The 20,757-nt window shown below is 37.6% G+C and overlaps 7 protein-coding genes across 9 annotated transcripts; 5 read left to right on the plus strand and 2 right to left on the minus strand.

Moving 5' to 3' along the window:
- Positions 1–2,238: 2,238 nt before the first annotated feature.
- On the plus strand, positions 2,239–3,063 carry LOC106336101 (flowering-promoting factor 1-like protein 2). The gene has a single exon (XM_013774824.1). It carries the CDS (start codon positions 2,315–2,317, stop codon positions 2,642–2,644), a length of 330 nt encoding a protein of 109 aa, XP_013630278.1. The 5' UTR covers positions 2,239–2,314; the 3' UTR covers positions 2,645–3,063.
- Positions 3,064–3,218: 155 nt separating this feature from the next.
- Positions 3,219–6,428, plus strand: LOC106336098 (HBS1-like protein). Its single transcript, XM_013774822.1, has 7 exons — positions 3,219–3,474; positions 3,553–3,702; positions 4,239–4,600; positions 4,677–5,444; positions 5,626–5,865; positions 5,953–6,087; positions 6,174–6,428. Exons 1-7 carry the CDS (start codon positions 3,378–3,380, stop codon positions 6,300–6,302), a joined length of 1,881 nt encoding a protein of 626 aa, XP_013630276.1. The 5' UTR covers positions 3,219–3,377; the 3' UTR covers positions 6,303–6,428.
- Positions 6,429–6,433: 5 nt separating this feature from the next.
- On the minus strand, positions 6,434–8,470 carry LOC106336099. Its single transcript, XM_013774823.1, has 5 exons — positions 8,436–8,470; positions 7,156–8,135; positions 7,012–7,062; positions 6,822–6,923; positions 6,434–6,712 (listed from the first exon to the last, which is right to left on the minus strand). Exons 2-5 carry the CDS (start codon positions 8,113–8,115, stop codon positions 6,434–6,436), a joined length of 1,392 nt encoding a protein of 463 aa, XP_013630277.1. The 5' UTR covers positions 8,116–8,135; positions 8,436–8,470.
- A 3,233-nt stretch (positions 8,471–11,703) lies between these two features.
- On the plus strand, positions 11,704–13,275 carry LOC106336503 (arginine and glutamate-rich protein 1-like). Of its 2 annotated transcripts, none has more exons than XM_013775343.1 (2): positions 11,704–11,754; positions 11,910–13,275. In XM_013775343.1, the coding sequence occupies exon 2, from the start codon at positions 11,933–11,935 to the stop codon at positions 13,181–13,183; it is 1,251 nt and encodes a 416-aa protein (XP_013630797.1). In that variant the 5' UTR covers positions 11,704–11,754; positions 11,910–11,932; the 3' UTR covers positions 13,184–13,275. The 2 variants fall into 2 exon arrangements, with proteins under 2 accessions (XP_013630797.1, XP_013630796.1); XM_013775342.1 differs by having other exon boundaries at positions 11,745–11,825.
- A 17-nt stretch (positions 13,276–13,292) lies between these two features.
- Positions 13,293–14,163, minus strand: LOC106336505 (putative peptidyl-tRNA hydrolase PTRHD1). Its single transcript, XM_013775347.1, has 2 exons — positions 13,668–14,163; positions 13,293–13,592 (listed from the first exon to the last, which is right to left on the minus strand). Exons 1-2 carry the CDS (start codon positions 14,043–14,045, stop codon positions 13,410–13,412), a joined length of 561 nt encoding a protein of 186 aa, XP_013630801.1. The 5' UTR covers positions 14,046–14,163; the 3' UTR covers positions 13,293–13,409.
- Positions 14,164–14,267: 104 nt separating this feature from the next.
- On the plus strand, positions 14,268–17,395 carry LOC106336504. Of its 2 annotated transcripts, none has more exons than XM_013775346.1 (13): positions 14,268–14,366; positions 14,818–14,865; positions 14,958–15,006; positions 15,086–15,134; positions 15,220–15,290; positions 15,416–15,474; positions 15,682–15,777; positions 16,017–16,074; positions 16,197–16,333; positions 16,477–16,533; positions 16,651–16,748; positions 16,866–17,059; positions 17,149–17,395. In XM_013775346.1, exons 2-13 carry the CDS (start codon positions 14,854–14,856, stop codon positions 17,193–17,195), a joined length of 927 nt encoding a protein of 308 aa, XP_013630800.1. In that variant the 5' UTR covers positions 14,268–14,366; positions 14,818–14,853; the 3' UTR covers positions 17,196–17,395. The 2 variants fall into 2 exon arrangements, with proteins under 2 accessions (XP_013630800.1, XP_013630799.1); XM_013775345.1 differs by having other exon boundaries at positions 14,271–14,366; positions 17,140–17,395.
- Positions 17,396–18,582: 1,187 nt separating this feature from the next.
- LOC106333970 (histidine kinase 5) lies at positions 18,583–20,160 on the plus strand. Its single transcript, XM_013772348.1, has 2 exons — positions 18,583–19,361; positions 19,863–20,160. Exon 1 carries the CDS (start codon positions 18,633–18,635, stop codon positions 19,155–19,157), a length of 525 nt encoding a protein of 174 aa, XP_013627802.1. The 5' UTR covers positions 18,583–18,632; the 3' UTR covers positions 19,158–19,361; positions 19,863–20,160.
- Positions 20,161–20,757: the final 597 nt, after the last annotated feature.

The raw sequence follows: 20,757 nt of genomic DNA on the forward strand, positions 1-20,757 counted from the left end.
ATATGTCCAAAAACGCATCGATCGATCACTAGTTCGTCGGAATTTCCTCGGAATATTCCGACGGATTGATGTTTCCTCGGAATTCCGTCGGTATATTCCGAGGAAATTCCGAGGATTTCATTTTCCGTCGGAATGTCCGTCAGAATACCGCTGTTTTCTTGTAGTGCATATTTTTCAAGATATTAATTATGTGCGGTGTCCGACTATTTATAAGTAACAAGTTTAATCAAATAACTTCTAAGTAAATATTTAAGTCTATTTTCTGACCAATTGATCACAATAGACTTCGATAGCATCGAAGTGTTTCAAAAAAAAAAAAAAAAAAAAAGACTTTGATAGCATCGTTAATGAGGGCGTCAGAGCCTCTCCAAGAGAGCGGCTAAACGATCGGACCAGACAGGTGCAGAAAGTATGGATTATAAGGAACTTCCAATAAATCAAGGGTCATCTATGAGCCATCTATCCATATCTAAATATAGGATTGGGATCATGAAAAACTGAGCAAGATGGTTCTATGTCTAGTTATGCTTTTTCCATTGTCTTAGTGATTTTGTTTGCCATTGATTCGTTGGGGTACATATAAAATGTTCCTTTGTTAGATTAAATCTTACAATTTAAATCGTGCATTTTCTTAGAAAAATAACCCAAAGGCGATAATATACTATTTTAAAATAAAAGAGAAACGGTGATAAAAACGAGGAAAGCAAATTTCAAATGTATCATTATTAAGAGAAAATTAGAGTCGAACGTGAAATGATCGTCCCATATATGCTTGAAGATAATACAAAGAATTTCTAATTAAAAGCCATTCTGTATATATATATATATATATATATTGATTATGTTTACGTCAACTAGTAAAACTAATCTATACGGTTTGCATCATTAGGTAAAACGCCAATACGTAGAGAAGCTTGTTCGAACTTGTCGTCTGCTGTCGGTGTGATGTATCAATTTCCGTTCCGGTCCAAATAAAACGAGTTCCTTGAACGAGACGTTAACAAGAGTACATATTCCGTTCTACTACTTATGTAATAAGAATACGAATTTCTTTAATTTATGAAAATGATGTCTTAAAATAAAATTAAATGCTTGATTCGGTCAGTGACGACGTACGATGCTCTCGTGCATGCACTAATGTAATCAGAAATTGGCTGGCTAGAATAATTTTTTCTTTGGGTGAATAACCACTACGTCGACTAGCCCCGGATAACTATTATTAAATCGAGCTGTAATTTTGAGTAGATGGAGAATAGTCTCGCAGACAATTAAGTCATGATTCTCTCATATATATGCTATTCGGAAGTGAATTAGCCCACCATTAAGGCTCCAATCGATGGTTTACTGATTAAAAAGCTGAGTAAGTGAAAAAAGATAGAAATAAATGGTAAAGATAGGAATTGCTATGCATGCATTGCCATGTCGGATCTACATCCATCATTTACGTGAGAAACCAGATAAATTATCAACTCACCCCTTACTAAGGCATCTTCGTATATAGTATTTGATTATAATGAAAAAAAACAAACAAAACAGGTGTAAGTAGACGGAATAAAGAAATAAACTATGAAAGTAATTAAAATAAAATCGATAACGAATATTAAAGTATTGTTTAATGATAGAATAGAAGGAGAAGAATTGAGGTAATGGTGAAAGTGAGTCCCACAAGATCTAGATTCTCCATTCGATAGAGACAGACTTTATCCGACCCTCTCATATTTTTAATATATGATTTAAGTGTGTCAGCTTTCTAGGTTCTCCCCAATCCCCCTCCATTGTCATTTTTAGATTTAGGTCACTGTCGAGAATAAAAACCAATTAAACAAGTGACTTTAGAAATGATTTCTCTAATGTTTTAACAGCGATATGTCTCGTTTAAAGCAGTGTTTATGCGTTTCGATTAATCATCTAATTCTGTTTGATCTTCCAATTATTCGATCTAGATATTGATTTACTTTTTACTTAAAAGGATATTGATTCCTTTACCTTGTAAATTAAAAGTAGTTTTTTTTTCTTTTCCAGAAAACAATATAGTTTTATATTCAAAAGAATTGTACAAAATGCACTATTTTTACGCTTAAATAATAGGCACTCAAGACTTCGATCATTTGTCGTCTTCTACCAAAGGAATGTACATAAAAATAACAAAAAGTAGTTTTGTTTAGATTTTATCAACAAGTACTCACCCCATGTATGTGCCACTTATGGCTATAAATAAAGAGCCCACATACAATCTCTCTCATAAACTTGCACCAAAGCAATATCTACCTTACTACCATATCTAACAAGAATTATAAACTCATTTTGTGAGACCATGTCAGGTGTTTGGATATTCAACAACGGAGTTATACGTCTAGTGGAGAATTCAAACCAGTCCGGTGGAGTGACGCATGGCCGTAGGAATGTTTTGGTTTATTTGCCGACAGGTGAAGTAGTCTCTTCTTACTCATCACTCGAACAGATCCTAATGAGCCTTGGGTGGGAGAGATACTTCAATGGCGACCCAAATCTCATCCAGTACCACAAACGCTCCTCCATCGACCTCATCTCCTTACCCAGAGACTTCTCCAAGTTCAACTCCGTTTACATGTACGACATCGTCATCAAAAACCCTAATATATTCCACGTCCGTGATTTCCACTGAATAATTATACGGATTAATTTTCAACAAAAAATGTCTAGTTTGTGTTTGTTTTGTTCTAACCAATAAGTTCCAGACAGAACTATCCGAGTTACGTACTGGTCAGAGAGAATATGTGTGCAGCTGTCTGAACTCGAGAAACAAAATCGATGGTTATTGTATTATCATCAGTACTTTGTTTTTGTTTTCAGTTTGAGTCATCGCTTAGTTTGTTTTTATTTGTTAATATGTCTTTTATTGTTGGGATTGGTTTTGATTTATTTCGGCACGTTTGTTGCACATGCATGCTTCTATCTTCTTCATCACGTTTAATACTAGTGTGCCAAAAAGGTGGCACATTATTTGTACTACTGGCACATTATTTGTAGCGGTCGTTTACTTGGCTTTTTGGGGTTTAAGCTATATCTATGCTACACATTATTATAATAAATATATATATATATTTGTTTTTTTCCAAAACTAAAAAAAAATTCAGCTGACGATGGAATGTTATCCTCGGATCAATATCACTCCGTTGTTCAAAAAAAATCCTCAGATCAATATTAAAACTTTTCGCGAAAACAATAGGCTGTTGGTCCAGAGCATACAGGCCCATTAAAAGCCCAAATTAATTAAACTATCCAACCGGATCCCGAATCCGGACCCAAACCTTGATCCGGATCCTTCCTCTTCGGCTCCATCGCCGGTAATAATCAATTCGCAGGCGAAGAAGCTGGAAGGATCGTAGAAACAAACGATGCCCCGTAAAGGATTCTCCAATTTCGATGATTACGATGATGGTTTCGACGATGAAGATGCGTATGATTATGACTATGATGATGATGATGAACATGGTAAACATCTTCCGCATTCCCATCTTGTGAGTCTTTGTTGTTGTGGCTTAATTGATCTCTTTTGTATGAACTCTGCAGAAGAAGCTGAACATAAGGAAGTGGAAATAGCTTGGAGATGTGGAATCTGTACATATGACAATGATGAGAGTATGAATGCGTGTGATATCTGCGGTGCTATTCGTCTTGACCCAGTGGCTGGTGGAAACCAAACCATCAATAACAATACAGGTACTGTCTCTTCTATCCTCAAAATCTTATGTTAGTGAAGACTTTGTTGTTTGTATTAGTCAGAGAAGCTAGTTTTGTTGTTACTACAGTGAGTTTGTTTTCTGAGGTCACTTGGTTGAGATATTGTTATATGTTTGATAAAAAGTAGTGTTTTTTGCTATCTCTAGGTGTTTGGTTATAGAATAGATGTGTGTTTGTGCAGTTGATGGCAGAATCAATAGTATCCAAATTCTTCTTATTGTTTCTCACTTGAATTGAACCTATATGATTTATTTTGAGAATCTCAGGTGATGCTAGTAATACTGAAGTTTTAGTTCCAGTCTAATAAGGATTTCCCTTTTTTTTTCCTTATTTCAATAGTACTCTGTTTCTACTTAATTTCTTTGTTGGATATGGTGTTTATCTTTTCTTATAAAATTGGGATGAATATCGACACAATCATTCAAGATTTTAGACTTCTCTTTGGGAGTGTTTTACTTTGGTTTTCTGTTTTCGTCTAGTTGATTTTTCCATTGCTGGTTTTTAACTCTTAACAGCAAGCATGAAGCAGAAAGAGAGGCAATATTTGTCAGAACAGAATCCTGTAAAGAAAGAAAGAGATAGATCAGAAACTAGCTCTCAAGGTAGAAGCAACGCTAATGTTGGCTGCATAAAATCTGGCAAAAGTTTGCCAAAACCAAAAGCAGATACGTCTCATGAGACAAACTCTTCCTCAAAAAACATGGAGGCGTCAGAGAGTCTAACTGGTAGTATGAACAAGATGTCTTTGACTAGGGAAACAGAAACCTCCAGAGATGTTAAAATCAGAAGTGCAAGATCAAAATCAAACCATAAGCCAGAGGAGTGGATGCTTCTTGATAAAGAATCAGATACACTAACTCAACTTAACCTTGCCATAGTAAGTTTCTTTTGACTATTATACTGATTTTTTTTTCTCCCGTGCGAATTACTGATTATTTGCAATCTGATCGTAGGTTGGACATGTTGATTCCGGCAAATCAACGCTTTCAGGTAGACTACTGCATCTACTAGGAAGAATATCTCAAAAACAAATGCACAAGTTTGAGAAAGAAGCAAAGTTGCTGGGCAAGGGGTCCTTTGCATATGCCTGGGCACTGGACGAGAGTGCTGAAGAGAGGGAAAGAGGAATAACAATGACGGTGGCTGTTGCTTACTTCAACACCAAAAGACACCATGTTGTTTTGCTGGACTCTCCCGGACACAAAGACTTTGTCCCCAACATGATAGCAGGAGCAACGCAAGCGGATGCGGCGATCCTCGTCGTGGATGCATCTATCGGTGCCTTTGAAGCTGGTTTTGATAACTTGAAAGGCCAGACGAGGGAGCATGCGCGTGTTCTTAGAGGCTTTGGCGTGGAGCAAGTCATAGTTGCAGTCAACAAAATGGATATTGTTGGGTATTCCAAGGACAGGTTTGATTTGATTAGGCAGCATGTTGGATCTTTTCTTCAGTCGTGTCGGTTTAAAGAGTCGTCTCTGACGTGGGTTCCTTTAAGTGCCATGGAGAACCAAAATTTGGTTTCTGCTCCCTCTGAAAGCCGCCTATCCTCATGGTACCAAGGTCCATGTTTATTGGATGCCGTTGACTCTGTTAACTCTCCTGGTAGAGACGTCTCAAAGCCTCTGCTCATGCCTATATGTGACGTTGTGAGATCAAACTCACATGGGCAGGTTTCTGCGTGTGGCAAACTTGAAGCTGGAGCTGTTCGTTCAGGATCCAAGGTACACAACTATTACTTTATGTACAAGTTATGTTTGGGTGTTCTGGAAGGTGTCTTAGTGTAAAGTTATCTTTGTTGTCATTAGCTTTAAATCGATTATGGATGTGCCTTTAGTATCTTGTTTAAGGGTTCAAATGAGACTGATTTAACTGATGGCTTACGTTACTGAAACTTGCCGCTAGGTAATAGTTATGCCATCGGGAGAGCAAGGAACCGTGCGGTCTTTGGAGCGTGACTCTCAGGGTTGCACCATCGCAAGAGCTGGAGATAACGTAGCAATAGCTTTGCAAGGGATCGATGCAAATCAAGTGATGGCAGGAGGTGTGCTGTGCCATCCTGATTACCCAGTTTCAGTAGCAACTCATTTGGAGTTGATGGTGCTCGTCTTGGAAGGTGCGACACCGATCTTACTCGGTTCTCAGGTAAAAAGAGAAGAAGGCCCTCTCTCTCATGCTCAATCTCCTATTATTCGTATAATGTTTTCTGACCCCTTCCAATCTCATTTATAGTTGGAGTTTCATGTGCACCATGCAAAGGAAGCAGCAACAGTTGTGAAGCTTGTGGCAATGCTTGATCCCAAAACAGGGGAGCCGACAAAGAAGTCTCCTCGTTGTCTAACTGCTAAACAAAGTGCAATGCTTGAGGTTTGAAATCTCTCACTTGTCTTTTTGTTTGTGGAACATACATAAACTGCTTTGGTATGACAATTTTTTGCTGTGATAATCTGCAGGTGAGTCTTCATTATCCAGTCTGTGTGGAGACATTTTCTGAAAGTAGAGCTCTTGGAAGAGTGTTCCTTAGATCATCAGGAAGAACAGTCGCAATGGGCAAAGTTACTCGGATCATCCAAGACTCATAAAAATCCTCAACTGTTGTAAAATTTTGTTTGTTCATTAGAAATTGAGCCTTCTTATCTTTTGTCTGCACTACTTGCGAAATATCCTAAAATCGGTTTAATCTTTTTTAATTAAATTTCAATGTGTACTTTTATTAATCATGATTCATGAAGAATGAAATCCAAGATTTTGTATGAAGAATGCAGAAAAAAGAAAGTGAAGTATAAACTAGACAAAGCAGTGGATTAATTTGTAGTTGAATAAAAAGAGAGACCTGGCAAATACTGCACTTGATATCATCATCCTTATTCAGAGAGATGGCACCAGTTTCATCTGTCTCCTGATAAATGCTTTTCTTGAGGCTTCTCGAGAGTGCTTCTTCGCTTAGAGCTGTGCTCACTGTACCCATTTCATCTCCCAAAGCTAGTAGTTCCTGAAAAATTTGTGTAAACATGATATTAGTCTTAACAGACTTTTGACTGTTAAGCTCAAAATGGTGAATACTCGTCCAAGGGGTAAAATAAATAAATGCAAAGACTAACCTCATATGACATGTTATCAATGTCAAGCCTCATGTCGCTATGCTGATCGTAGAATCTGATCATATCACTTAAGAATAGATTCGTCCCTAAAGAGGCTAGTTGCTGTGGGAAAAGAAGTAGAAACGTCAGAAACACTCTAGACTGGGACAAAACATGTTCAAATAACAAGACCAAGCTTGCTTGTAATTACCTCATATGTAAGCTCTTGATCATGTTCAATTCTCTCCAGGGCCAACAGTATCTGAGAAATTTTCAAAATAGTGTTATCACAACACAGAGGAACATGCCAAAGCTTCTAATGAAATCAGACAACAAGGTGATGGTAACTTCTTACCTCAGCAATTCCATTCATGTTGTAGCGACTTAAACCATCCCGGTTCACCAAAGAGGGGCTACCAGGCATCATGCGACCTAACCGGCCGGTACTACTGCTCGTCCTACTGTAACTATTTGATGGAGTAAATGTACGAGAAGAACTGGAATTGGTTGGTGTTGCAGGATGAGGTGTTTGTCGGAAAGTAGCAAGGGATGCAACAGCTCCACGTCGTCCTGATCTACTACTTGAAACAACACCATTATCCCTGATAGTTGGTACTACACGATTCCTTCTGCTATCAGAAAGTGTGGTTCCGTTTCCATGAGAAGAACTTTGATTCATTCCCTTTAGCACTGACACGCCACTCTTATTGCCTTTGCTAGAGGAGCTGCTCTCTCCATCAGATTTTTTCGTTTTACTCACACTTATTTTTGTTGCCGAGCTTGAGCTAGTTGGAAGAACATTAGACATAATAGAGTTGCACCTCAAATTCCTCAATCCATTCCTGCTCAGACCACCTCTTACAGTGCGGTCGCTAGCAGAGGATGAAGAAACCGAGGGACCCACTCGAGTGTCCAAGTCAGATTTCTGATGACTACTTGAGCTTCCTGCCTTTGTCATTACCCCTCCTCCAGAGAAGGTGTTTTGAGACTGAATGCTTCTTTTAGTCTTTAGGCGTGGAAGGGTGGGCTCAGCTGCAGCAGAATCATCATGAACAGAATCTGTGTCCAAATTAGATGAAGGCTGTCTCCTGCCAGTAACTTTGGCTGGCTTTCTCAAGTATCCAAATCCACCCGGAGTTCGAGATGAACTCCCAGCAATTTTTTCCTTTCCATTTGAGGAAGAACAAACCGGAGGCCGACCAACTTTCCTGTTGTTGTCCGTAAAGCCAATCCGGGGAGTTATCTTTTCATCTTTCTTCTTCTTCTTCATATGTTCACGCAGGACAGGGCCACTTGCTTTTCCTTGCACAACCATCCCGTCAACCAATCGTTTACCTGCACATCTATCCATGAATCAAAGACACCCTTTCCCTGGAGAAAGAAAACAATATTGTTTTTGAGATACCTGTCAGGCCAGCGTGAGCTCAAATAGAATATTCAGCAACACCAAACAAAAAAAATTAATAAATAATATAAACCCAAGTCACCAACCAAAGCTTTAAGAACAATCTTCCAGAGAGAACAATCAGAAAATTAAAAAAAAAAGCTTATGGAAGTGGATGTATAGATTATTCAAGAGCAAGACACCAGGTGTTTATAATGTGATGAATCATAAACATCAAGCAAGCCACGAACCTGATTCTGTGATCGTGAAAAGAGAGAGGTGATAATAAAACACGGGTTAAAGAAACCAAAAAGAGAGAAAAGAGAGAGGTGAGTAATGGTCCCATCCAAGAGAAAAAAAAAAACAAAAGGGCCTTCATTCTAAAAACACGGACTTTCCATTAATCATAATAACCCTTTTTTTTGCCCCCGTGATTCAAGCTTCCACCAATCACCACCTCAAAAACTCAAAACGTATGTAGATTAGCTCTGATTCAACACTAAGAGAGAAACTCTTCCACTCACACGTTCCGATCAAAGCTAAGACAACAATAACTATAAAATTGACCTTTGAATAAAAAAAAACTTGTGCAAAATTGAAAATTCAATCCACAGACGGAAACAGTAGCATTACAAAGCACAAAGAGAGAATCTGAAACAAACATATGAACTATTTCTCCCGATCATCTTAGCAAGACCACGAAAGAGACTTACGGCGTTGCCTTTTTTTTTCGTTTTCCGAGCGACGATTCTCCGCCGTCTGTGAATTAACAAAAGAAAACGCGGAGAGCTAGGAGAGAAGACGATATATAAATTAGTGGGATTTATATAAGAGCAAATCTCCAAAATAGTAACTTTTTAATTTATATCACAAAAATAGCACTCAAAAAACTAAAATGACCAAAATAACACCTTTCTAAGTTTATCCTTTGAAAATTTTAATTTTTTTATTTTTCAAAATTTGAAATCTTATCCCCAAAACCTCATTTCTCAACTCTAAACCCTAAACTCTAAACCCTAAACCCTAAACCATAAACCCTAAACCCTAAATCCTAAACTCTAAACCCTAAACTCTAAACCCTAAACCCTAAACCATAAACCCTAAACCCTAAATCCTAAACTCTAAACCCTAAACTCTAAACCCTAAACCCTAAACCATAAACCCTAAACCCTAAATCCTAAACTCTAAACCCTAAACTCTAAACCCTAAATCCTAAACCTCACCCTTTAACTCTAAACCCTAAGTTTGTGACTTTTGATAAAACATTAAGTGCTATTTTTGTGATTTTTGACTTTGAGAACTAGTTTTGGAACAAAAACTTGATTTATGGCTATTTTTGTCTTTTTCTCTTTATATAATTATAAACTTCTTTAGTTTAAAATAAAGTTTACATTTAAAGTGATGTAGCAAACGTGGAAAAGCGGTTAGAAAGATCAGGGCCGTTGGTTTCGGGTTTGGTTCATTGGAAGCTAAAGATGGACGGCTGAGATCCACACTAGCGTCGCCATCATATGACGACGGAAGAGCCAAAACAACACCGTTGTCGTTAGCGGCGTTACGTTCTGTAGACGGAATGATATTTAATTAAATTTCTCTCTTTTTTTTTGGTGAAACTAATGGAGTTTGTAACTAATTAATTAATTATTTGGTAACGTCGAGAAAGCTATATTAACAAACGTATCGGTATCGTCTTTTTGGCGTAAAATCAAGAGATCAAACGAATAAACATTTCTTTGGTCAACAAGGCTAAACTAATTAACATGTATTCATGTTTAATAAATTGGGATTTGTTACCATCATATGCCATGAGAGGACTCTTTTTTATGAAAGATAAGTAGTTTATGAACATACTACTAATTAACTTAAACAGACATATTTATGGGCTATATGAAAGTTGGTTGAAAAAGTTATCAGGGACTATATATGTGTAAATGCACATTTCGAACCAACCCTAATATGCATTTAAGTGGAACACTACTTACTCCATAGACATAGTCTTCTAATCTATTTTAATCACATGCGAACGAACATGTATACAACAGGAAGAGTGGGCGACATGTACACTTACGGTACCAAACCAAACCGGTTCCATTTCAACCAAACATGCTTCCTCGGTTAGGATTCTCTCATTACATAATCTAATCGGGATCATGGCTCATAAAATATTAACCCTCAGGCCTCAACAATATACTTAATCCTTTCATGCAAGCTACTCTCTCTTTTTTTTCGTCTACCTCTTCATGCAAGCTACTATTTCATTTTAAACACCCAAAAAGGGGCAAAGCCCAAAAAAGTACGAGACTGTGAGTGCTGATCTTACCGACGTGGGGCCATTATCGTAGGCCCATGCATGGGAAGTTTGAAACAGTCAGAAACAGAGAGACATAATTAACAAACATAAATCACACTAGTGTAATTTGTATACTATAGACTAAGACTTGGGAGCCATGAATAGATCTGTGATTTAATATTTCACTGAATCATTATATGTAACGCTTGTAAATAAATTACTCTCGTAGTCATGATTAGTTCCGGACGTTTTTACCCCAATCCGAAGTACCTATCTAAACCCGAACTGGAAAAACCGAAACCAAATCCGAACTGTTATACAAAAATATCCGAACAGAACTTATGAACTTAGTACTTTGAGATTTGGTTATAACTCGAACCGAACCAAAATCCAAACTAGGATCCGAAGATTAATTAAATATGTTAATGTTTTATATATATGTTAAGGTGATTTAGATATTTCAAAGTATTTAAAATATTTTGTAGTTTGTTTTATTTGATATTTTGAATACTGTTTAGTTAATTTAGATAGTTTAACTAATTTTTAATTAGATTTGCGAATAATTTCTATATTTTGATTTTTTTTTTGTCAATTTTGAGGTTTGAAAAATATATTTTTTGGACAATTTCAAACATTAGTTACAATCCGATCTGAACCAAACCCGGAAGGAACCAAATCGAACCCAACCTTATAATTAGTAAAATCTGAATGAGATTTATGAGCATAACACCGAAAATCCAAAAATTCGAATCAACCGAACCGAAATCGACGGGCCCCCGAATGCCCATGCCTGGTCATGATTTTCATCAAAACAAAACAGTTTAATTTGTAGATATTGATTGGTTACTTTGTATCAAAAAAAATATATTGTCATTAATTAATAAGAAACAAATAAATACATTTAATTATTATTCTTAAACTAAATAAGGAAGAATATACTTCCCCATTGAGCATGTAAAACTGAAGGAAATAAACTATTATTCACTAGGAAACAAAAAAACTGATAAATAAATGTAGATATGCATGGCCATCTAATTAAATTGCAATTACGTGGAAAAGATTATCCAGCTCAAACAAAGTCTACGGTTTCCCAAAACGGTCGAAATCGTTATAACTGGGTCTTATTTTGTTAACGTGAAAAATATATAAAAGGAACGATTCATGATCTCCACCATCACCATCCACCAAAGTTATGCGGGATTTAAGCTCCGTTTACAAAAAAAAAAACAGAGTTCTAAAAATAAATAAGAACCCTAATTTTCCACCACAAATCTTTGGAGGTTAGTTTTCTTGATATACGCGTCTCTTCTCTTTTGTTCAAATGCTTTTATTCATCTCCTATCACCTCAAGGTATATCTTCTTCTCATAACAATTAATGTCTTAAGCATTGCTGCTACCTATTTGATAATGTTTTGAAATATTACATTTTCTCAGGTCATTTAGTTAATTATTGAATAATGGCAACGAGCTCTGGTACAACGAAAACGAAACCAGACAACCCAAACCTAACCAGATCAAGATCTCTTGGCAGAAAGCCAAAGCCTGCACCATCATCAGAAGCCGATGGATCTGACAAGAAGACAGCTGAGAAGCCTGTGCCCAATTATCTCAAACCCACAATCAGCTCCAGACCAGACCCGGTCAAGTTTTTGAAGAAGAACAGCGCTGTCGAAGACAAGCTTCTTCGTAGACGTTCCTTTGATCGTCCTCCTTCGTCTTTGACTTCATCAACTTCGTCAACCCATAATAAGTCTCTCAACACCTCTCCTGCACGCTCACGTGACAGACCCGTGGTTCCGAGAGAGAAGCCTGCCACTGGTCTGCGCTCTTCATCTTTCCATGGAAGCAGCAGCAGAGGCGGTAGAGGAGGCAGCACGGTGAAGTCAGCTCCTGTGGCTTCAAGAGGATCTCCAGGGGTGAAGAAGAGCGGTCTGAGCGGTGGTAGCTCTTCCAAGAGTAAAAAGGAAGGTTCTGAGAATGTTCCAAAGAAACCTTTGGGTAAAAAAGAGATTACCCCGGAATCTTCTTCTCCTCCTGCGCCTGAACATAAGGATGAGGAGGAGATTGTCAAGGTCAAGACCGATGTACAAGTTTCTGAGCCGAAAGAAGAAGATAAAGATGAGGTTGTACAGCCTGAGGAACCCGGTGAAGAGGAGACCGGTCAAGTGGATGTGTCCAAAGAAGAAGGTAAAGATGAGGATGTACAGCCTGAGGAATCCGGTGAAGAGAAGGAGACCGGTCTAGTGGATGCCTCCAAAGAAGAAGAGAAAGGCGAACTGATCATCGAGAATGCAACAGAAGAGCAAACAGAGGAGCAGAAAGAACCAGAGAATACCGAAGAAAACAACAACAAAGACAAGGAAGAAGTTGAGGATTACGAGGAGAATAGCGAGACAGTTGTTACTCCAGTTATGAAAGAAGCTGAAAATGTCGAAGAAAGCAAGGAAGAGGAAGACGCAGAAGCTAAAGAAGCGGAGAGCGAAAGCAACAAAGTTGAAGAAGCACCAACAGAAACAAAGGATCAAGCAGAAGAATCACCAGAGGAAGGAGCAAAGAAGGAAGTGGTGCAAGGAAAGAAGGAATCTCCATCAGCATACAACGATGTAATAGCAAGTAAGATGCAAGAGAATAAAAGGAAGAACAAGGTCTTGGCTCTCGCTGGAGCCTTTCAGACAGTTATTGACTATGAAACTGCTGCATCTAAGTGATATACATCTCTGCCTCTATATTATATCACATAAGAACTGTGTCAATTGTTTTTTAATTGTTTTCATTGTTAATTTTGTTTCTTGTTTTGGTTAAGCATCAACATATCAATGCTTCATATGAACTAGTAGTCATCTGCTTCTTTTCTTTACTCTATGCAAAAACTTAACATTCAAAAGAGTGTGTCCCTTTATAACTGAGATTTTTTAATATAAAAAAGGAGAAGAATCACTTGCAAAGCTTGAGCTTCTTGAAGAAAGGAGAGACTTGAGATTTGGGATAAGGCTTTGTAGCGATACAAGTCGGAATATTCTCCGGATGCTCCATCCACACCTTATGAGAGATTCCTCCTGATTTCAACTTCTCTGACAAATTCATCATCTGAGTTTCTCCTTTAACTTCAAGAGTGACCTGATTTAAAAAAAAAAAAACGAATGTTATCATCCACCATTGATTCACACTGTCATTCGATTAACCGTGAAGCACCTTGTGCATAGAGTCAATGTGCTGCGGATCACAGTACTGAAGCGTTACCGGATCGTCTCTGAACGACCAGATCGCCGCCACCGACGCGTGGCATCCCTGAGTCACCACGCTTCCGAGTGGCCACGAATCGATCAGATCTCGTCGAAGCACAACGTACTGCACCACGACGTCGTCTGGTTTCTCCGCCGAGTTCTCGTCGTTAGTACGGGAGGCATCGGTTTCGCTGGTTAGTTGGCTCATGGATGAAGCTGTTGTAATCCGACGGAGATGACGAGTCCAGATCGTGGGATGATGCAAGCTAATCCGCGGCGACGAGTTGGAGAATCGGCGGGTAGCGAGCGGCAGTCGAAACGCAGCGGAGACGACGGCGGAGGCCATATGAAAGGAAGACGCACGTGGCGGACTTGGCTCGTGGATAAGATTTTATTAATGGGCTTTTTAAGAGGCCCAGTTTAATTATGAGCTCATATTCACCCAATTAATAGTGACTAAACGACGGCGTTTTGGGGAATTTGGTTTCAACTACAAACCGGTATAACCAAACCGATTAATTTATTATGTATTGATTATGTATATCAACCTCCCGTCGCTGGTCTTAAGTCTCTGTCCCTCCTCCGCCTGATCTTACCCGGCGATTGCGACGGCTCTTCGCCTCTCCCCGCCAATTCGACCTGTTTTCTTCTCTGCTCGTCGGCGTCGGTAAGCTAGTGTTCTTCGTTCTAGTTTTTTTGTCTGCTGCGACGAATTAGACATGCTAGGGATTCTGATTCAGCCTCTCGTTTCTGTTTGCCTCTGTTCGCGTCTGAGGAGAAATTGTGATTTCATAGAGCTTAGGCGTATTTGATCGTGCTAGGAGTTTGCTTCTCATTCTCTTGTTGTTGTTTCAATTTGTTTGACAATGCTTCCTGCGTTGAGAATCTGGTTTAGGTTTTGAATGAAGCGTGAGGATTCTTTTCATCTTTGTACTGGTGTTGGATGGTTTGTTATAGCTGATGAGATACTCTTTGTAAAGGAATCTCCGTCTCAAATTTTGGAATATGTGTTGAATTAGGGCTAGTTATCATGGGATTGTGGGGTTTTAGAAGTGATGTATGCAAATTGAAAATACGATATGTGACATTGATGATCAACTTCTCTGTGTTTTTGGCAGGAGCTTGGTCAATAGGGAGCTCTCTGGAAAGCAAAGATGGGAGAGATGGTAAATAAATTACACACCCTTTTCAGTTTTATTATCTTCAGTTGTAACCTTGAAAAGGCAGATTCTTTAAGAGTTGCCTTTGCTGCTACTAGATTGTTTCGCTGGACGAAGACATTCCATTGGATTCAACACGAGCACGATGTGAGTAACATGGTTTCTTGTGGTTCATATTTTCTTGGGTCCAGTACTCAAAGTTAATTTTTTTATGCTCTTTTCCTAGTCACGAATCTTCTCAAGAGGCATCAACAATTGACAGACCGTCTTACCAGGTAAGAATACGCCTCTGAAAATATGTTGTTTACTTATCGATCGTCTTGAAGTTTTAACTTTTGAGTTGGTGATCATTTATGCTAGGGATTCTGATAAGATGATATTTGATCGGTTAAGCAAAGAATTTGAAGCTGCTCGGGCATCCCAAAGTCAAGGTGGGTATAGATTGCTGAATTGTTCATCAGCACTATTTAAACGACGTGCTTGGATCATCTGTGGCTATATTTTTGTTTTAGGAGTATGTATGCTCATCCGTATATTTCTCTCCTCTCCTCTGCAGAAGTATGCTTAGATGGGGAAGAGTGGAATGATGGCTTGTTGGCTACACTAAGAGAACGGGTATGGTCACATCCATCATTGTGTACTTCATAAATAGGTGTTTCAATCCTTAGTATCTGGTTGAGGGCTTAGTAGACACTTTCTCGATTAGTTATGCTGTTCTGACGAAATAAAATAAAATGGATTGGTTTTTTTTCTTTGTCAAACGTTATCTTGAATCCATCTTTTTCTTTCCATCTGTTGATTTTGTTGACTTTTACTTTGTAGGTGCATATGGAGGCTGACAAAAAGGATAGCGGGAATTCAGGTTTTGCACCAGTTTCTCATCTTGAAGAACGAATTGCTTACAGGGTGGGAAATAAGGTAACTCCTAGGTCTTACTTTCTTACAAATTCATCTGTTTAGAAAGTGATTTTGTTCGTACCTGCATGCGTTCTGTTGGCGGAGGCCTTATAGCCTAGATAGCACATATTTTACCATGGTCCCTTCTTATTTCACAGTTTTGACTGACACTGTGGTAGTCTTAACTTTGAAGTGACTTCTCACCTTGAATTGATACCATGTCGTTTTTAGCTTATATATTTGATATATCTATCAAACAGGTGATTTATTGCTTAGAGGGAGCGAGAATTGGAATACAGTATGAAACATCTTTTGCAGGTATTTTGAACTATAGATGGCAATTATACTAAAACATAGCGATTTTTCTCGTCAGACCTGGTGTATCACCGAAAGAGAGTTAGGAATTTTGTTTGGTGATGATTTATTTCTTTTATATGTAGGAGAAACTTACGAGATTTACCACTGTGTGCTTGAGAGCAAGTCGTTTTTGGAGAAGATGAATGTACTTGAGCACACAATTCCATTTTTTTTGCCACTACGTGACTTGGAAAATGATCTACTTTCTTCGAATGCTAAGGTGAGCATGGTTTCTGGATATACTGCCGAGATTCAACTTGCTTTGATGTTGTTCTACAGTTCCTTATCTTCAGTTTATATTTTTTACTTTTACTTTTCTTAAAATCTTTTTTTTTTTTGGTCTATAACTTGTGTTGACGCCAGAAATTTTTCGATAATGTTGGGGATCTCCTGCACGCATATGTGGAAAGGAGGGAGCAGGTATGAAAACAATCAAGATTCCATGAGTGGATGATCAAAATTAGATTGTGTTTGCCGGATTGGCGTTTCACATTGTTCTTTTGGGTCATGACCTTTTCTCCTGATTCTATATTGTAGGTCCGGCTTATCAAAGAGCTCTACGGAAATCAGATCAGTGAGCTTTATCACAGTCTTCCTTACCACATGATTGAATTTGCGATAGATGATTGTGACTGGTTAGCAATTTCTTAAGCCATTAAATACAATTCTGGTGACCTTGTTGCCACTTGAATGAGATTCATGTTTTCTTTTCTATAGCTTTTTCAAAACCAAATAATGTTTTTGCATTGAAGCAAGGTGGTGGTGAGCCTGAGATATGGGAATCTTATGTGTGAACTTCCGACAAAAGTAAGAGTTCTAGCATGGCCAATGCACCAGCTGAAGAGGCAGTGCACAAGCCCTAGGTTAAGCAAACTTGCAAGTCAAGCAATCCCTGTGCGTTTATCTTTTGCCGAGGATGCCTTAAGGATCCAATCACTACCTGAAGGTATTTCTAGATTAAACTCCAATCTGTTAATTGTTGCTTTTACTGTTTATTTCAACTGAATTTAACTTTGCTCATTGCAGCATACGCAGAGATTGTAGTAAAAATGCCACAAGAAATTGAGCAAATATTTCTGTAGAGGAGTTGGAGCTAAGACTGAAGCTTTCTCTAAATCATATATATATATATCTCTCGCTGCTTTCTTGTGTGATATTTGGTGATAATCCTTCTAACAATGTTAAAATTGTGCCACAGAATTGATTCTGTTCTGCGTTTCTGTTACTATGTTTCATTCAACTTGGAAGTTAAGAGTAGCTGTAAAAAAGTTTACAAATTAAACTGAACTTGTCTATTGTAGGTTTGATTCAATTATCAGAGACATAATGTATATAGCCTAGTTAGATGTTTTTTGGATGGTCCACCAGTATAATATTTCTCATATTAAAGGCCTTAGTTGAAGTAATTGTAAATATAAAAATAAAAGTAATGTTACTATAGTCTACATATGAAATTACGGTGATGGTAAGGAATCCCGGAGTTGTGTTACCCACTTTGAATTATCTTTCATAACACCATCCCATGCCGAAACTTTAATGATGTATTATTGGAACTTATGATTACGACACTCAAAAGTTCGTTGCCAGAAAAAAAAATGTAAAGAACTCTGACACGGGCCCTCTCGGGACTATTGATCCAATTTTATTTCCGATACAGTTATGGTACATGTGCTGCTGCTTTGATGTTCATGAAAAAATGAATGTCCCGACCTAGTTCGAATATTTGTTTACTTCCGTTGACATTCTATAGACTCTTGAAACACATGGTAGTTTTACTTTTCTTCGGAAAAGTTTTCTTCGGAAAAGAGTATAAAAGCCAAAAAAAAACAAATAACTCATTCGTTTTTTCTTTTGAGCAACTAGTAAAAAAGAAGCATTTTCATACGTTATCTCGCCATCCAATCATCAAAAAATGTAATTAAATATATATAGAAACGTAGTTAATAAAAAAAAAGTAGTAGCTACAAAAATACAATTTTAATCATCAACAGTATATAATCAGGGTGTAATAATTAATGAAAAAAATCTTAAAATCAAGTCTTAATAAAACCATAAAAATACATATTGAACTTTTCGATAATTCCAAGATGATGTTCTTCTTCTTTCCAACATAAGGTAAGCTTTATATTCAATCCTCTTCATTTGTGTTTCTCTTTCCGAACATAGCTCAAAAGGGTAATTCTCAAAAAAAAAAACATAGCTCAAAAGGTTTCATATACAACCCCTGTTTTTTTTATTATTGGATTTTTTTTAAAACTTCGATACATTTACAACACATTTGATGGGTGACTTCATGGTCCAATATATTTAATCCGAGAGACAAAGATAATGAATAATGAATGATCCATACTTCTAGTTTTTCTTTTGCTAAAATCCATACTACATTTTTCATAAAGATCAAGATTCTGGTCAGAGATGGATTGTAACTGACTCCGAAGCGTTGATACAGGTTCTTGATCATACCAAGATTCTGGTTAAATAAAAAGGCTGTTTGAATTAGAGTGTTTTTGTCCTGAGAAATGGAGACTGATCAGACAGAAGAGATGGACATCAAAGTCTTGTCTTCCATGTGGCCCGAAGACGTTGGAACCCAAGCAGACAACCGGTTCAACGTCGAGAAACCCGCCGGTGATTCAGACACCTTAAAAGAAGTTGATATCGCTGAGAAACGCACCATGGCTGATTTAAAACGCTTACCAGAACTCATGAACATGACTAACCAAGGCTCTTCTCAACTCACCAACCTTGTGAAACAGTGGGAGTACACGCAGGACCACGCGGTTAAGCTATTTAAAGAAGAGGTCAAGATTCTCACCAGGCAAAGAGAAGAAGCAGAGGCCAAAGAGCTAAAGATCATAGAGGAGCATAACTTCGAGACTCAAGAGCCTGAGAACGTTCCGGTTTTGGATGATACTAGCGATTTGTACCGCAGGTTTAAGCACAAGAAAAGGGTTAAGATCGACGAGGAGTTTGATACGGTTGCGTATTGGAAACAGAAGGCGTTGAGTTTGGAAAAGATGCTTGAAGCGAGTACCGAGAGATAGAGGAGGTTGATTGAGAAGCTGAACGAGAGTTTGAAGACTATGGAGTCTCACTCAGCACCGGTTGAAGAGTTGACTCAGAATCTTAAGAGAGCTGAAGGTTTCTTGCATTTCATACTACAGAATGCACCTATTGTTATGGGACATCAAGACAAAGATCTACGTTACTTGTTCATCTACAACAAGTTTCCCACCTTACGAGAACAGGTAAAATAAAGATGTTTCTTCTTTGTTCTGTATTCTAAAAATCGGCTTATGCACCTCTGCCTAGACGGCAAATCGTCCATAACCAAATTGATTTTCTTATTATCTGATTTTTGTGTTTCATATCGGTTTAAATGGTTCTAAACCGACTAAAATTGGTTTGAATAGGGTTAAATTGATTTAAATTGGTTTAGATTTGTCAAATCAACCAATAATGTTAGTGTGAATCTACAAGTTTATCTAATTTATTATTTTTGTATGTCTAATTCCTATAATTTATCCAGGTAATTTTATAATTACTTCTAAAATTAAATATTTAATATAGATATAAAATATATAAAATAAATCAATCTGTTAACACCTAGTCCCGCTTAGACCCCGAATAATACGATTAGTAGCTAATTAGCCTATACAAATCACCTAGTTATCGTCTAACGATTTTTTAAACATTGGTTTTGTTAGATCATTGATCATTCTCATGAGAATGTGTTTCTTATGTCTCAGGACATTTTGGGGAAAACAGACGTGGAGATATTCCAGGGAGTTGGAGTTAAAGAGTGAAGATTTCAAGAGAGAGGTTCTTGAAAAGGCAAAAGCCTCAAAGAAAGAGATCACATTTGAAACAGAATTGTTTGGATCAAAGACGTTTTTGATATACGATGAGCCTGTTTACAACAAAGCTCGTGAGAAAATCGGTATTAACCACATGGGAATGGAAGTAACTGATCAGGTAAGGAAGAGAGAAAAAGTGGCTAAACTTAGAGAAAACAACGCAGTGAGAAAGGCCATGGAATCAGAACTGAACAAGACCATCCACGTTACAATGTTAAAATTGTGCCACAGAATGAATTTTCTTCTGCTTTTTGTTGCTATGTTTTTCAATCATATTCTCCCTGAATTTACGCATTTGAAACTTCGAAGTCAAGAGTAGCTGTAAAAGGAGTTACAGATTAAACTAAACTTATCTACAAGCCGGGCCAGTTCAATTATGAGAGACATTGCACCCAGCCTAATTATGATATATATTTGTTTTGTTGGTCCACCAGTATAATATTTCACGTAAAAAATCCTAGTTGAAGTAATTGTAAATATAAAAATAAAAGTAATGTTGCTAGTACATATGAAATTACTGTGATGGTATGGAATCCCGGAGTTGTGTTACCCACTTTGAATTATCTTTCGGAAAACCATCCATTCAATTTTTTTTTATCCATGCAAAAACTTTAGTGATGTACTATATTATTGGAGCTTATGATTACGTCATTCAAAAGTTCGTTGTCAGAAAACAAATGTAAAGAACTGCCTCATGGGCCCTTCTCAGGATTAGTTATCTAATTTTAGTTTAGTCTTTTCAATAATGGAACCAATGGTATAAAATAATTGTAATGACTTGCACCTG

Source organism: Brassica oleracea, chromosome C3 (assembly GCF_000695525.1).
Source record: "Brassica oleracea var. oleracea cultivar TO1000 chromosome C3, BOL, whole genome shotgun sequence".
In the NCBI taxonomy this organism is placed as follows: Eukaryota; Viridiplantae; Streptophyta; class Magnoliopsida; order Brassicales; family Brassicaceae; genus Brassica; species Brassica oleracea.